The 18,259-nt window shown below is 45.1% G+C and overlaps 1 protein-coding gene across 18 annotated transcripts in view; it reads left to right on the top strand.

Annotated features, from left to right (window-relative positions):
* MTMR3 (myotubularin related protein 3) overlaps positions 1-18,259 on the top strand; it is a 1,335,997-nt gene that overhangs the window by 1,157,914 nt on the left and 159,824 nt on the right. For all 18 annotated transcript variants that reach the window (XM_078667211.1, XM_078667215.1, XM_078667214.1 and 15 more), the window contains one exon: positions 9,862-9,972. In XM_078667211.1, coding sequence (XP_078523337.1) covers positions 9,862-9,972 — 111 coding nt within the window. The remainder of the gene's footprint in view (positions 1-9,861; positions 9,973-18,259) is intronic.

The raw sequence follows: 18,259 nt of genomic DNA on the forward strand, positions 1-18,259 counted from the left end.
CCTTCCTCTGGCAGGGGAAAAAAGCCAGGATCAGCATGAAAAAGCTACGACTAGATAAATCCTTGGGTGGCGTCAATCTGGCCGACTTTAGACTATACCAGACCGCCTTCCTGGCCAGGCAAGGTGCGATCTGGCTCACACCACAGCCTGATTACACACCTGTGTGGTTACACATCGAAAAATCCCTAGTGGAAGGCCTTGACCCCTCCTCCCTCCTTACCATCAAAGTGCGTCCCGATATCGACTCTAATATCATATTTAAAAACACTAAGAACTCCCTCCTCCATATAAGTAAATCTCTACCCCATCAATTTCGCAATTCAAAGTGGGAATCTCTATGGCGGAATAACGCTATAACATACAAAGGTAAACCGCTGTATAATCCTTCTTGGATCAGGAAGGGAATACACTTCCCTCACCACCTCTACGAGGGCCAAACACCACTCACATTCAAGGAATTACAGGATAGATTTCAACTCGAGAACATTGACTTCTACTATTTTCTACAAGTTAAGGTGGCCCTAACCAAAGCAAACTTGGGCAACACATCCCCCTCACTCCCTGGCCTTTTATCCACCCTTAATAGACTTGGTCACCAGGTATCCAGAATGTACAAAATGATCAAACCACAGACATCTAACCTGGTCTCTGCATTACAATCCTATTGGGAAGCATTTTCCTCCACTCCCACATCTGATAACGAGTGGGCCAGAATTTGGGAATCAACCACAAGACACAAAATTAGCCCAACTCTATCCCAAACTAAATTCTGGCTCCTACACAAAGCCTTTTGGACCCCCAGGAGACTTTTTCTGCACAACATCAAAGACAATGACTCCTGCTGGAACTGTTTGGAAGCGGGAGGAGACCTTGAACATCTATTATTTAAATGCCCCCGGGTTGCCACATACTGGGACAGGATATTTGACTTTGTTAACAAAGCCCTGCACGTTTCTCTCCCGAGAGAATTTGCTACTCTAGTTATGGGTTCTTCCAAAGCTGTCACTTTAAATGAAAATGACAAAGCCCTACTTGATCTTTTACTGACGGCGGCGGTTAAAGTCATAACGTCCAACTGGAAAAATACAGCCAAAGCCTCCTTCCCCCATTGGCTCAACTGGGTTTCTAACCTCAGGGGTGCCGATACCATTGCACTTGCCTCTCACCCATGGCGCCCACAACACAGGAAAATATGGGTCTCACTTGACGCTCACTTTGATCTCTTCAAACCTCCGTGAGACACCTAAAACTTTGTTGTGGCAAGCAACTTCTCAATATGTCATTTGATGGTTGTGATTCACCCTGCTGTGCTATATGACCGATCTATCTGCCGGCTGACATATCCCTTCGTGTTGTACGGACTTGATGCTTAGTTGTCATTTTCTTTATTTACCTGTTTACTTTTTTCCCCCCGCATGTTATGTTTACTCCATATTATGTTACTTCACCGCTTCTCGATTTATTATGTACTTGTACCATGGACTTTATCTGCTATTATTTGTTCTGTTCATATCACTACCAAACTCTCTCAATAAAAATTTTGTGAAATAAGTATGTGTGAAATGCAGGTGACATGCCATTGACTGCAGGAAAATTAACCCCCTAATACGATAACTCTGTTTTATACACTTCGAGCGCCTCAACCACGAAGGTAACATCTCCCTCTCATACAGGGAGCCCTTTTTGTAGTAATAGTGCTGTAACTGCATGTCTGCAATTAACAGGAATGACCGCTTGCAAACGCCATATTTAATGATTTAAAGTCATAGAAAGGAAAATACTATTGTGGGATAACCCTTATAAAGGTTCAAGCTTGAGCAACAACCTTCAGACTAAAATAGGGGTTTCCTATAACGCTCAGCCGGATTAATCCCCAACACCACAGACGTCTCCTTATAAAGTGAAAAGGAGACCTTGGGCACATGTAATAACTACTTACAAGACCCATTAAATAAGTACCTGACCTAGAACGTTGAACACCATGTTATACGGTTCCCACAGATTAAGTAGGACTGTGTATCTGGGCAACATAAGCTTAAGAATATGGGAACTTATTTCACACATCATCAGCTAATATTGGCCTAATTCCTAGCTAGGTCTTAGTGCCCCATCTGAACACCTAACCTTACCAGATGTTATCTGCAACCTCGAACCTGACCACTCTTTATTACCCAAGGAAATTGTTGAAACAGGTCTACCCTTTTGTTGTTATTTTTGCATGCCCAGGTAAACACAAGGAATATAAGGATATGGCTTTTCATAATTTTTTTTAAACAATCACATTCTTGTATAAAAAGAGCGAGCTGCAATTATTGGACAGAAGAAACAAAGCATTGGGAACAGCATTACAGGAATGGTGAAAAAGATATACAGTTCAATCATAACAATACTATTTGATTATACTCCTACCTAATACTACGTTTAATTTCCTTAGCATAGTGGGAGTACCCTTTTCTGGATCCATTGGCATAGCCTAACCCCCATATGTTGTACCAGAGACCCCATCTGATGTAGATCAGGCTATTGTCCTGTGCTGGATAGAAGTCCTAGACTCTTGCAAGGCTGCATCTCAGTCACAATGCATAGTGTTCCAGGACAATCTATTCATGTGTCATTCTATGTATGGTTGCTTAAAAATCAAAATAACATTCTTGACATCTTCCTTTGAGGGATAAGCTTGCTATTCTGTTCTAAGTTTGACTGTCAGTAAGGGTCCTACAGATGCAGAAGGAAATGTTACTTGCTATTCTGGTTCTGCATCATACCAATCCTCACTGAAGTCATAAACAACCATACCGCCTCCCTTGAGGTAATAATTATAAAAGAAATAGTACTAATGTTCAAGCAGCAAGATATCACTACAAATCTATTAAGCCAAGAGGAATTAGAATAATAACTTATGGCAAGATATTTTGGATACCGGGAAAAAGAATGACATTAGACTATTTTGGCGCCTTGTTACCCAAACTAAGTTAGAAAAACCTAAGATACATCAATATAATATTTCCCCGGATTAATGGGTATCTAATTTTACAATGCTTTATGCTTCTGGTGACTCCCAGCCCCCCAATAGCACTAGCTTTCTAAATGTATGGCCTATATTAGATCCCACGCCTCCTATTGTCTTTAGCTTAGGCAAAACAATTAGAGCGATTGATTCTCAGAAATGTGCTAAAGCCCCTGGACCAGATAAAATACCCGGGAACTTATATAAATCTGAACCTTTGACATGGTCCTCCTACCTTAATATGTTATTTAATGCTATTGCAGCAGGGGGGAAGGTACCCGACTCATGGCTTGGACCTGAAATTATAGCTATACATAAAAAAGGTGATCTGGGGGAGCCTATCAGCCTCATTGATAATACCCAAAAGATTTTTTCGAAACAAATCCCGATGAGACTTTTGGATTGGATTGATGCACAAGAGATTTTATCTCCCCTCCAGGCAGGTTTTGGACCAAGAATTAGTACAACAGGTCACATTTTTAGATTTATTGTTTTATATTGGAAATATGTTTTACTTCAGAAACAACAACTTTACGTGGTATTTATTGATCTTAGAGCAGCGTTTGATCTTATACCACGATCGGCCCTTTGGCAAGCCCTGATAAACATGGGTGCTCTGGCCAACCTAGTGCATTTAATAAGTAGATTACATGTGAATAATTTTGCACTGGTCCGCTGGGGTCCAAATGAAGAATTGATGGATCATATTCCCATAGAGCGAGGAGTTCGCCAGGGCTATGTGCTAGCGCCCACCGTATTTTTTCTATATATCAATGATGTTGTGGACACCCTAGAACATTGTAAAAATTACTCTCCAATTTTAAATAACAAAAAGATACCTATTTTACTTTTTGCTGACAATTATCTCCTCGTGTCTTAATCTCCGATGGGCCTCCAAATTTTAATGGATACTTTTTAAAATTTTGTAATTTCAGAGGCTTAGAATTAAATATAAACAAAACTAAGTTTATGGTTTTTGGAAAGAAAAAAAAAGGAAGTTGTAGTATTCATGCCTGCGGCGAGGCCCTGGGCAGAGTACATACTTTTGATTATTTGGGGGTCAGACTTAAAGACAATTTAGGGTGGGCAAACCAATTGGAGAAATAAAATTACTGAACACAGATCCAACGCCATTTGAAGGTTTTATAATCAAGCAAACTCGAGTGCTATTTACCCTGCTGTGGAAGTTTACCGAGCAACGGCACAGGGTGCCACTTCTTATTGGGCAGAGATATGGGTTATGGTCATTTACAGTTATTAACCATTGCCGAGAACAGCTTTTTCAGAAGGCTATTAGGCTTACCATCTAGTACCCCATTAATCCCCATGTGTCTTGATGTTGGAATAAAACGAGTTGCTCACCGGGCCAATTTGAAAACTTTAATATATTGGATCCGACTATGGTGGACTCCAGAACTTATAGTCTTTAAAGACTCTCTAGTAAAGGTAATGAACCTTTAAGGAGCCAGGGAAATTCTTTGGGTTAAATCTGTTTCTGGATGGTTTTCCAAACTCGGTATGCAGAACTTGGGAGATGAGCCCAACTCTATTTTAAAATCTGATATTAAACTACTTAAATATAGGTATTGGGCTTATATAAATGACCAATCTGTTATGAATACCCACAATGACCCTGCAACTATTATGTTCTTGGCTCATAAGCACTCTCCACTATTTGAAGAATTTTTAGATTTAATTTTCCCATCTCCACCCAGAAACTTGTTTATAAGATTTCGCTATGGAATTTTACCACTGAGAATCCTTACAAGCAAATGGTCAGCAAACCAAGAAACTGAAATCTGCCCCATTTGCGACCTGGCACCTGAAGATGAAAAGCATGTACTGTTTTTTTGCAGGGAGAACTTTTACATACGCTGTAAATGGCTAGTTCCCATTTGTCGTAGCATGGCCACAGGCCGTCACCTAGAAGCCTTTAGGATCCTGAAAAGTGATACATCACAAAAACAGTATTTGCTGTAAGTACATTTTTAGAAGCAATGTGGTATAGGAGAGCAAAAATCCTAAAGGCATTGGAATAATGAGTTTATTTGGTTGATCATTTCCAGTATGTATTGCAGTTAATTACATGCATTGTACACACTATGCGCAGTCCCTTTTTTAGGTTTCGACTGCAAAAAGCTGCGCAAGCAGCTTTTGCGCAGGAGAAATCTAATGAGAACTGTAGTGGGTTTGGGTCGGCCCTCGTCATTCATTGGCTGGCTCCATAAATGGAGCCTAGCCATTGGACGAGGGGCCTGTCCGTCAATGCCAGACCAGATTCGGGGGCGTTCCCGAGATTCTTTGGCTTTTGCCGACGTCACGCGACGTCAGCCGGGAACGCCCCCGAATCTGGTCCGGCATTGCCGGCACCTGATTTTCGAGTATTTTGTCCGCTGGCAGGTGCCCACCCTGCCAGGGACCTTGCCGCTGTGGTGGTACCCCGAGCGAGTGCCCACCTCGCTTAATATTTAGATTTAAGGCCGGTGCCCACCCGGCATTGCTCCGTGTATTCACCGCCGCGGCCCCGAGTGAGAGGAGGAAGCAGCGCCCGCCTTCAAGCCCGGGCCGCGCTGGGATTGGCCCAGCCGGTCGAGCCCCCTTCCGCGTCATCGCAGGAGGAGGAGGAGAGAGCCGGAAGGAGGAAGCAGCCTGCATCGACCGTCCCGAGGCTCCCGAGCACAGGAGGAGCCCCGGGGAAAGAGAACGTCCCTCTGCGGCCCCGGAGAGTCCCGAGGAGCGGGAGCTCTCCTCCAGCAGCCGCCGGACCCGGTGAGTGCCTGCAAGGGGAGAGGGGCGTCGGGACACATTGTCGGTGTCCGCCCCTCCCCCCGTAGTGCGATCTCGCACCCATTATACTGTAAGCTGCAGAGAGCTCAAACCAGAGACCCGGATGTACGCGTCGCTTCGCTTTTAATGCACCACTTCACTTCTGATGCAACGAGTCGCTTCTCCTGCACCACTGCCTCCCCGAGCACCACTTAATTTCTCATGCTCCCCTTCTGAGCACCCTTTCGCTTGTTCTAAAAGGCTACTCAGTTTGCCCATTCTAGCCACCAAGGATCCCCGGGTCAGCTACCCACCACATTTCTTCCCTCAATGTACTGGCCAACATTGTTTTCGCTCCGTCTATGACTACAGCGTATGTTTTCCCCGGCCTGTTTTATCCCCCCCCCCCCCCCCCCCCGCAAAGTAATGTCCCCTCGCTTTGTCAAGTGTGCTCACATGTTGGCGTGCGTTTGCACAAGTAGAACACGTGTGCCCTTCCGTGCAAACTGTCAGACTTGAGGTGCACATGGCGGATATAGGGGAACATGATGGGGTCCGGGGGCCTCCGTAGGCACCCCCTCTGCCCGGCTAGAGAGGAGGTAAAGTTAAGCTGGAGGGGGTGCAGGTGGGGGTGTCGGGGGGGGGGGAGGACGGGGCGCCGCAGCTTTCTGCCGAACGAATCGTGCATATGCCAGTGTTCACTGCAAACAACCCTGACGGGGCCTTTCACTGCCGGGTCCCCGCACCCCAGCTGCAGCCCCCCCCTCCCAGAACACTGTCAGACCCCGCAAAGGGGGTACCGGGCCTCTGAAGCGAGAGAACTCACTCCGCACCCCATTACAGACTCCCTAGCCCCCACCAAATAAATGCAGTAGACCCCTGCAACAATACCCCACTGAACCCCCAATGCACCACACGAGAAAAACACGGCACACGGTCCTTTCAACGCAAAAGACCCACAAAAAGCAATTCCCAGTGACTCCCGCCGGAGACCCTCGACACTTGTCCCCGCAGAAACTCCACGCACCAGCCTGAGGCGGAGACCCTCACGGACAGGGAAGGCGCAAGACCCCCACAACAGACCAGCAGAAACAAATTCTTCGCATGGACTCTCGGTTAAAAGGAAGGCACGAGGCCCCCGCACGTCAGCTTCACACGAGGCTAGCTGTTTTATTGGTCTACAACAAGTTCCATATTTTTTAAATTTCAAACACGTGTCCTATATAGTTACCAAACACTGATCCACAAACGTGCATTTACCTAAACTTCTATTTTTACCTTTCCGCTTTTCTTACACATTGCTTTCTCTTCCTTGCTTCTCTCTTTCTACCCATGACTGTTTCTTTCCTTGTTTGTTTTTCTGCCTCCTGTCATACTTCCTTTCTCTCTTCCGATCGTTCTCCTAATTGTACCCCCATTTTCAGTTTTAATTCCTTCGTTTGCTGGCTTTCTTTCTGTTGCCCATTTTCTCTAGCATTCTCAATGTCTCGAGTACCTTTTCCCATCCAATAATCTCGAAACCTACCCCTTCTTTCCACTTCTCCGCGTTTCTATAAGTGCCGGACTCGTGACTACCGAAAGCCTGCCAGGGCTGATTGTACCTGTCTTTCCTACCCCAATACGCCCACTGGCACAATGGACGCACGCATCCTAAATAAATGTACAGTTTATAAAGAACAGCAGCTTACCAAAGCCAAACAGAAAAAAAATAACTTCAAACTAATAATATGAGCCTAAGTGTCTTTGCTGATTTTCACGCTCACTACTGCATGTACGCCTTCCATACTAATGTATCATGGTAAATTTATTTGTATCCATCGCAAGGGTTCTGTAACACTTGAATGTTTTTTGCACATTACTTTTAAATGCCAATAAAATATTTGAAACAAAAAAACCTAGCAATATTCAAATGGGTCAACGTTCGGGGCAGGGGCAGGCACACAATGTCATTCATACCGAACACAGAAAATGTAGATTTAATGACGTGTTGTGATATTAAAAGACCCTCCGCACTTGTAAACTACAATTCCTGGTATATGTTAGAGACATTGTTTCCCCCACATAAACCTTGGCAATGAAACACGCACGTCGCACGTTTTGAAATTATAAATGCTCTATCGTCCATATAGACACACAGGTCCATAATTAGCTTTCAAGCACACGCTTTCACAACTTCCGTGGCGTCAGCACTTTCAAGAACGTATTTTTCGTCATCCTTGGGCATCACCCCGGGGCACGGGTGTAGTGCACCATCTCTCTGCCCTCGTCCGGTGAAGTGCAGGCTGTCTCTCACTTAAAGTGTATTCTGCACCAACTCTGACCTCCTATGTTGGAGTCTACCTGCCCCTGTCTGGTGAAGTGCAGAGTGCCCATCCCTTGATGTGCCCTCTTCACCCCCCTTCAACCCAACTGCTCACTGCTCTCAGCCCCTGTCTGGAGAAGTGCAGGTTGCCCCTTGCTTGAAGTGCTCTCTACAACCCCTTTGCCCGCTGCTCCCAACCCCTGCCTGGCAAAGTGCCCGCTGACACTCACTTGAAGTGCCCGCTTCATCCAATATGACACCCTCTGCCCGTTACTTTGTCAGTTTCGAGTTCGTATATTACTCCTGTAATGTACCTTTTGCTACCTCGTGTATTTTGTTTGCTCACAATTGTCACTTTTGCCTCATGTAATTTAACGTCTGCTTTTGTAATTTGTTCACTCGTAATCTTCTCATGTATCATTTCTGTTTCTATTGTGAAGCGCTGGATTTAGCAGTCACTGTTGTGTTATAGAACTCGTCTGCAAGTAATTGCTGTCTGCTGAGCTCGTCCAGTAGGGTACAATAGGTCTCACATTTGCGAGAGATTAAGCTATTGGCAATGTAAATGATACTGCCATTTATTTATCGGTTTTCAAAACCAACACATAAATAAAAATTTAGTCATTTACAATGCCAATAGCTAACTTTTGAAAAGGCGAAACCGTTGCATTGTAAATGCTTGTTGTTTATTTGCACAGCCCTTATATGGTATGTGAAGATAGATTTGCTTATGCGCAGAAGGGAAATTGTTGCTGGTTCAAACAAATGACTATAAAGGGAACCTGATGGTCAGAGTGGTCAATATTTAAAGTAATATATATATTTTAGTTTCTTGTACTTTTTACGGGATGTTTTATTGGGTTTTTATAATGTATTTAAACATGCCTGGAGGGAAATGTTAAAATTATGTACATTATTGCTATTATTAAAATTTTTATGAACTGATTGAAATGTTTTCGATTATTGTAGTGAGGCTGTATTGGTGTATATAGGACCCAGTACTTTCCCCCGCGAATTGATTGTCTGTTTGAGCTTGTTTTTATTTGCTGTGTGTACTTTGATGGTTATTTAACTGAATAAAGTTATTCACTACTACTAAAAGCAACAGTCTTTTAATCCGACATTAAAATCCTTCAAAAAGAGCTGAGGCTGTGAGGCAAAACTGCCAGTACAGCGCCTGCTGTAACATGGAAGCTGTTGACTCCTTATAGGAGCAGTGTTCTGTTTCTCTTTTTTAAACGAATTCAATCTCGGCCTAGCAGGGCACCCTTTCTTTCTGTTGTCTCTTCTGTAAGGTAACGGTTTAAAGCTCATCATGTTGAAGGGCTACATTTTCATCTGGTTGCTACAATGTAGATTGAAATTGTCTTTCTCCGAGAGAGAGAAATTCAGTAAAAGCTGACCAGCTTCAGCCTACGGAATTGATGCATGCAATTTAAGTGTGTGTACCTCCATTAAAGATCTGCCTCTGGATTTAATTAAGAGAAGTGTTCTGGGGACCCTGCACACTAGTGGAAATTATTATTCCACATTTATGACTAAAGCAAGGATTCCTTAGATGCCGAACCAGGATTACAGGTAAGTAATGTTTCCTTCAGTCACCTCTGTCAGTGGTAACTACCTCTAAATACTTATGCAACATCGTCATAGTTTTCTTTAACAAAGTCCATCTGCATGGCTAACATTTTTGTAGAGTATGTATATTGCTCTTACGCTGTGCTTTTTCATTTGTCAATGAAAAAGAGGGTTGTTAAGGCTCCCTTCAGTTTTCTTTATTTACCTACAGACTTCAATGCCCGACTTGGAAAGCAATTTGGATCCGAACTGCTTGTCTCGCTGCAGCACAGAGATTTTCTCTGAAGCCAGCTGGGAGCAGGTGGATAAACAGGATACAGAGGTATATACTCCATCCATCTTCTGTTTGACTGTCTACATTCAGCTGTGATTGATGTGCCTTTCTCTAACTCTGCATTCCAAATATTTTCTACTATACTATGGGAACCCTGCACCTGCCATCCATCTAACAGCAGTACTATCAGAATGCATGTTTGGGTCTGGGTGTCATTGACTTGAAGATGTTATCCATTGAGGTAGAGGAACATCTTTGTGTTAAATGACAGACCGTTGCCTGGAACCTGTTTGCATTACCCTCCTGCAGGCTATGCACTTTAGTGAGAAGAGATTTGGAAAATGCTGATTGCCTTTCCAAAGATCTGGAGCATTAATATATTCATAAAATGTTATTCTTCGATGCAGTTCACTTTCAGTTTACTTACAGTATAAATGAACCGATTCTTTAAAAGAAACCATGTTCACTTAGTTAATTGCAGGTTACTCACTAGAGCAACGATGTTTCTCCCATTCCTGCTCCTATGAAGAGGAAGTATAGCTTAACTGAATAACATTCTAGATAACAAGGAAAATCCAAATGGCAGTGGTGACACTTAAAATCTTTTATCCTGGGTAGTGTCCGCCTAAATAACCCATTGAAGGATTTAATATTTATGTACTATAGGTAAAATTAAGAGGTCTACACACCTAGGTATCATGGAGGATTCTTTCTGCATCAACTGTGATCGTTTACTAATAAATGACAGTGAGGAAAACCTTTTTGTGGTTGCTCGTGGGATGTCTGGAAGAAAGAAGTGATTTTGAGCGAGTAGTACCTTGTCTATGGGAAAGACCTTGAAGAGATTTGAAGATGAAAAGGCTTATTCACCATCAGGCTGTGATGTCTTCAGGCAAACAGGCCTCATTTATAGGCCACTTGTTTGATATCACTGTATGTAGTTGGTTTTAAAGGCCCATGAGCCCACACAGCCAAAGATGTTGAAAAGGTGGGGAAGTGGGAGATGGCTCAGGTCCTTATGTCTTCATCTGTACTGGAAGGAAAGCTCAGTAGATTTCAAGTAGGGGCTGGGGTTAATAGAAAAATAATCTTACTTTTGTATTTTGCATTCACCCCTATTGCTATTTTGTGCATGTTTTCTGGTGATGGAAGTTTGGGTTGATTTATTTTTCTGTTCCACTATCTTTTTCTTGGACTTCCTCTTAAAACACAAAATGTTATTCTGCTGTTCCGTTCTCACTGTGTCTTAAAAGTCCCAACAGCTTCAAGATTTATTGGTGTGTTTTTATTTAAAAATATGATTGTTTGTATGCTGTGATGGTGTCAAATGTTCCTTGATGCTGAGCAGAATATCATGATGTGTCATCGAACACTGTGCTGAGTTCATAGCCTGTAAGGGCTCTGGGTCAATTGACTCCCACAGAGAACACAACACATATTGTTTCTGCAGTAAACCTATATTGACCTGACCAGTTTGCCTTAACATGCCTTAATTGATCACTCCAGATTGGCGACAAACCAATTTTCAGAGCATGGCATCTAAGTGAGAGAATGTGAGTAACACTTGTGCCATTTACGGCGTACTACATAGTTTGAAACATTGGGGTGGGCATATTGCACAGTGCTTCAAGGAAATAATAGAACAACAGAGGCCAGGGTGGTGTTGGATTTAGCACCATAGCAAGATCAATTTTTTTGTTTAATCTAACATTTTTAGAAATTTGCGGGCTAATGCATGAGCCACACTCCCTGCAGTTGATAATTGCTGTGGCATGGTAAGGGAAGACCATGTAAAGTGACTAGCGGACCTGGAGTGAGACATCCCTTCAAGCTGCAGTGCGTGAACCTAAGCTCTCCCTCACAAGCAGTGGAGGTCATCAAGTACAATCAATGCTGAGCCGAATGCAAGCCATCCAGCAGAATCCCTGCTGAGCTGAATGCGTTGGTCTAAGGACGGGGAGCATCAAATAGTGCATGAGGCCCTTCATTCTGCAGCTCCATCCAGCGAACGTTTAGATGGACCACGAGGAAGAATTTGTGTTTAGTCATGAAGCTGCTTTCTCACTGATTAGTCGACTAGTCACTGGTGCTACTCCCATAAAAAAAGGACTGTTTCCTTTGTTTACCCTGACAATCGTCCACACAGCGATCTCCACGCTTCACCTTGAGCTGTATATTATTATTGTGATGAACATTTGTCAAACAACCGTCATTCAACCTTCTGCAATTTGCACACATTAGTTCTATAGTGCAGATCAAACCAATTTATCACCAGTAGTTTGTATTCTTTTCATTCTACTGTGATTTGCACACAATAAGTCAGAAGCGTAGATCCATTTTACCGGTCATTAATTTGCATGCTTTGGTTTTGTGACATTTAAAAAAAAAAAAAAGACAGCTGAGGGTATTGTTGTGCTTGGTATTATAAGTGTAATTATTGCAAGCTACATATCAAGCAACGGTGGCTCTAGGGCATGCAGGGATGTGCTTGTGGTTTTTTCTTGAAAATGACACCATTCAGAATAAAATGTCACTGCCACCTTTTTTCGAGTAGTCTGGTTAGAGTGGGCATTGCCTATAAAGTCTTTCCAGGCTTATTTAAATGCAATAGATGCTCCAGTAGAGAAAAATAAACATGTACTATTATCAAGGGGTAGAAGATCAGAATGTCTATCACCATGTCCATGAGTGCACCGCTGCAAAAGTTGAAGATCCTGACTCCACAACTTGAAGAATACTTTGCCAGTTAAAAAAAAAATGATTGTGCATAGGTGTAAGTTTTTGACAAGGGCATTGTGGTCGTGTGGTGATACAGAACAGAGAGTCAGGGATGGTTATATAGGGGTTTTTAATGGTCAAATAAAAAATTATATATACGTGGAAGTAAAACAAAAGGTCCATAAAAGTCAATGAATCAAATACATTGGAGGACTCCTTGTCCTTCGTCTGTCTCTAGACTTCTGGGTCAGTCTCTCTCTCCCGTTCTCTTGCTAGGGCACTTCCTCGCGATCTATTCTTCCGGCCCCACTGGAAGCAGGCAAAGGGGTCAGTAGGCAGGGCCCTCGGAGGAAAAGCCAGACAGTGTTCAGGTATGTAAGGGCTGAGGTAGTCAGTGTACCATCACCTGGGGTCGGATGGTGTAGTGTTAAAAAGGGGCTGTGTTGTGTAAACTATCAGGAAAAACACGTGGAGGGAATATGTGGCTGGGTGCACATGCACATACAGGTGTGCTTCACTGCCCCAACCTCCACCAGCCCGTGCAAAAATAAGAAAAGAAAGGTGCTTGCCTGTGGCCACGACCCTCCAGGGTCGTGGCAGGGGGAGCCTCGCCGTACTCCTCTTCAGACCGGCTTGACTCTGGGACCTTGCCTCTAGGCGGTTCGTCGCTCGGCGTGACCTCCTTCTCCTGAACTCCTTCCCTCAGCGCTTCTCCCTCCCTCTGTAGCTCCAGATCCTCGGGGTTCTCCTCCTCCAACAGGCGCAGCCACCCGATCGGCTCCGTGGCGTTCTTTACTCCCTCCTCTCGCCCCTCCTCTTCCTGAGCCGGCGTTCCCATCCATCCTTGGATTGGACTGCCGACCTCCTTTTCCTGGTGCCCGATCGCGGACACCATGTTGGAATTCTCTGCCGCGGGAGGCGCCGTGTTACAGGCATAAATGCCCAATTAATCGAATGGCACCTATACCTCTGCCTTTAGGTCCTAGCTGCAAGCAGAGAATTTGAGGCATTAACACCCCAAGTCATATGAGAGCAGTTAATTGGTAGGTGTTTTTCAAACAGTAATGCTGGAGCGTCTGTTGGCATGAAAATCCAGCTCTACACAATGTCCTAGACATGGCAAAGGGGCATTGAAAATTCACTAGAAAATGGAAACCAGTTGGAGATTCCAACATTAGTGTGTCTAGCACAATCACAGGTGCTACAAGGCAAGCATCACAGCAATCTTTCAAAGCAAACCTATTTAGTGCAACAAACATCCAAAATTATGTGTTTTATCTGTGGGTCGATGTCTCATAAGCTAGAACATTTCTTGTGATAGACTAACAGTGTAAGGACTGCTGTAAAATTGGTCACTTTTTGAAGGTTTGCAAAGGCAGCAGAAGAAACACATATGTGTCCTAACTGAAGAAGTAGATACTCAAGCGGAATCGAGTACCAATGCAAAGAAACTGGTACTTTTTGTAAAGAGTGATGGCAAACAAGTGGAATGTAAGATTGTGGATTAAGAAATTGATGTGCGGATTAATAAACAGTACATCAAATTGTAATTAGACTTTGGACCTTGCATCACCATCACTGCTCTTAGGCAAACTATCACTAGACTACCCCAACCTTTATGTGCTCTCCTTGTAGATGGGGCATGCCTTTAAGGTGAATCTTAAATCATTTCCTGTCAATCCAAAACGATTGATGCCTTTAGCAATCGTCTGTGTTCTTCTGCCAGCCTGGCACTGAGGTCCATAAACAGTCATTTGGCCCACTATACATATGCCCTTTGGAACAAGGCCAGTAGCATGCTGGGGTCCCGGAGGACTTAATAGCCTCTTTGGTTCCTAAGGGCAAGGTGCTGTCAACTATGTCATCTGCACAGGTTTGGATACCATGAACTGGATTGGCAGGGTAGTCTGAACCAATGTTGCCTTTTATTGGCATGCCTCTATAAGATCAGTTAGATTTTCTGGTGATGTTGAGGCATCACTAATAGATATGTCCTTTGATGAGTCTCGCCCCTTTGGGGAGAAGGCAGACTTTGCTTTCGAACGCTTTAGGAATAGCAGAACTACAGGGCCTCCTTGGAATTGTTGACCCTTACAAAGCAAGTTCGAGGCATGTGGGCTGCTGAATTTATATCTATGCATAGATCGCCGCCTAGTGTTGGGTCCGGATGATTGCACATTGTTGTCCTGGAAGAGTCTTCGAAGTATCACGAGATAGGTGGCTCCTCCCCGGACTACAGTGCGCATGGGCATCCCCTCCATGCTCAGATTGTTTTTTTCCGCCATTAGGTTCGGATGTACTTCTTAGCTCAAGTTCGGAAATTGTAATAGTTACTCTTTTTTCGGGGCCAAAAGGCCTTAGAGGCGTCGGTATTGTCTTTCGTTCGGTGCCCTTTGGCTTTCCTGTTCTTTGAACTCGACTTCGGAAGACTTTGTGTCTTCGACGCCAAGGCCCGTCGACGATCGACAATGGAACGGAGCCCGTTCAAGCGATGCCCCGTCTGTAACTCTAAATATCCCCACATCGACGTGCACCCGGTGTGCAACAAATGTCTCTCACCGGATCACGACGAGGCCAGCTGCATGGCCTGTTCGAAGTTCAGGTCGAAGAAAACTCTCCGTCTTTGACGTGCTGCACGACAGTCGGTGCGTGAATCGGCGCCAGACCCAGAAAACATCTTCGGTGGTGATGACACCGACATAGTACAAGACGACGAACCTGAACAATCGGACCCCGCGGCGGAAGAAGACTCTACCTATAACGAGGACGAGGAACAACTCTACGTCCATGATGAAGACATCGTCGAGGTAGGAGACGACGCACAACCTCTTGGAGCCGTCGACGACGACTCCAGCGAGGAGCTAGGCCCAACCGCAGTAGCGGGGCCTCATATAGACTCTTCCACGGCTCAGGTCGAGGCATCGCCAGAAGGCCTTAGCCAAGATCTTCAACACCGTTCTCTAGTCTCGCTTCCAGGCCCGACTAAGAACATTTCTCATGAGCCATCGGTCGATCGACCACTCCTAGTGGAGAAATCGAACCCTAAATCAAAAGAGCCGAAAGCGAAACCAAAACTGTTGGAAACAGCCTTCGGCTCGAAGACTTCGGAGCCGTCCAAGTCAAAACAGGTGCTCAACCCCTCGGAGTCGACAGGGGGCGTCGACCCGAAGATCGGAGCGACAAAAACTGTGTCTGCCGTTAAACACGTCACGCTCACGTCGACGTCGGCGTCGAAGCCCAACTCCAAAGATGGCGACTCTTCTAAGGGGCTTAAGGCCCAAAAGACCGTCGATCCGAAGGTCCAAAAGACTCATCTACTCAAGGCCTTCGAGCCGAAAACCACCATCGGCTCGAAGGAACACACACCTCCGCCACCAGCACAAGCGTCCCCACTCCGCAGCACCGCGTCGAGTCGACGAAAAAGCACAAGCACGCGGACCAGCCAGAGTCCGGCGGATCGAAGTCAAAGTCTTCGAAGCAAGCCGATCCGTCACCGACACCTTCGGCGCCTATCAAATACGGGCTCCCACCAACGGCGAGACCTAAAGCTGTGCAAGTCCAGAAAGCTACGGACTCATCCAAGTCCATGTCAGTAGCTGCGCCCGACAAGCCTCGGACCGAAACCGTTCAGTTCCAGACACCGAGCTACGACGAACAGTCAAAGTTGTACATTGACACAGAATCAGGCAGGCTCACCATTTACAAACGGAAAATCAGGCCTGAAACACCTATGGAGCCTTACAAAATACCACTAAAAAAAAGAGAGACTCCACTACCTCTCCAATTCTTTTTGAGCCTAAACACACATATGGGCAAGGCTATTCCTACTCACCTACAGCAGTCACTGAGGATGTGGAGGAAGGGGACAATGAGGACCAGTTCAACTACCCAATGGACGCAGATCAAGATGAGTCACAGCCCTGGGCTGACACTGTTGACCCCGATGAGCCTCACACCACCCCTGACACTCAGTCATATGCAGTCAAAACTTCCCCTGCTGAGGACACTGCTGCGTTCAAAGCGCTAATTGAAAGGGCAGCACAAAACCATGACGTAGATATGCACGCTGACCCTGTGGAAGAGGACTTCCTTTTTGATACTTTCTCAACATCTGAGAGATCAGTGAAAACTCTACCTATGCTCAAGGGTGTGCTCAAACATGCCAGTGACATTTTTAAAGAGCCCACTAAAGCAAGGGTGGTGAACCCGAGAATCGAACGGAAGTACCGGCCTGCGCCCGTGGACCCTACCTACATCAGGGGCCAACTCCCCCTGGACTCCCTAGTGGTGGCTAATGCTCGCAAGAGGGCTAACTCACAAACCACGGGTGATGCTCCTCCCCCAGACAAAGAATCCAAGATCTTCGAAGCCTCTGGGAAAAGTGTGGCTGCTCAAGCTGCTAATATTTGGAGGATCTCCAATACACAGGCCCTGTTAGCAAGATATGACAGGGCACACTACGACACTTTAGAGCAGCTCCTTCAACACCTGCCGGATACTTATAAGGAGGGAGCAGAAATGCTTATACAGGAGGCAAAGCTAATTTCCAACGCTTCCATTAAGTGCGCGTTAGACGCAGCAGACACAGCAGCTAGGGCCATTAACACTAGCGTTATGCTACGGAGGCATGCCTGGCTCCGCATCTCTGGTTTTAAATCAGAAATCCAGACTAACCTACTCAATCAGCCAGTAAACCCTGACTTCCTCTTCGGCCCAGAAGTAGACACCACTCTTGAGAAGATTAACAAGCATTAGAAATGCAATCGGGCTCGGATTTATTTGACTTTGAGCTAATGGCATTGTAAATGGCAATGTCTTTTCGCTATGTGTTATGGAGTGTGTGCATGTGGTGTGTAGTGGAATTATGTGAGTTAGATTTGAATTGTAGCAATGGTGGCATGCTGTGCTTTACAAGAATATGTTTAAAAGTAAAGTGTAGCATACTGAGATTGGTACAATAGTTAATTGTGGATGCGTTAACAATTGACGCGTGCACTGATGGCTGGTGGTGTGTGTGACTATGACGCACTGGTGCCACTGCACCTGCTGCACAATGGTAGCTACGCCACACTGGTGGTACTACACCTGCTGCGCAATCATAGCTAAGTAACACTGATAACACCTCACCTGCTCCACGAATGGTAACTACGCCACACACTGGTGCCACTGCACCTGCTGCACAATCATAGCTAAGCAACACTACCACTGCACCAGGTCCACCAATGGTAGCTACCAATCACCGGTACAACTGCACATGCTGCACCAATGATAGCTACGCCACACTGGTGCCACTGCACCTGCTGCACAATCATAGCTAAGTAACACTGATAACACTACACCTGCTACACAACGCCATCTACCACACACTGGTGCCACTGCACACACTGAGGTTTACACACACACACAGACATACACTCTGCGGTTTACATACACACGCACGCACATACAATGAATAGTAAGGTTTGAAGCACATACATCACACACGCGCCCCCACACACACAAACACACAGAATGAATAATGAGATTTGTAACACACACACACATACACATCACACCATAACACACAGGCACACACACACTTTTCTATGTCTCCAATGGAATTGTCGGGTATTTGATA

Source organism: Lissotriton helveticus, chromosome 11, assembly GCF_964261635.1.
Source record: "Lissotriton helveticus chromosome 11, aLisHel1.1, whole genome shotgun sequence".
NCBI classification, from domain to species: domain Eukaryota; kingdom Metazoa; phylum Chordata; class Amphibia; order Caudata; family Salamandridae; genus Lissotriton; species Lissotriton helveticus.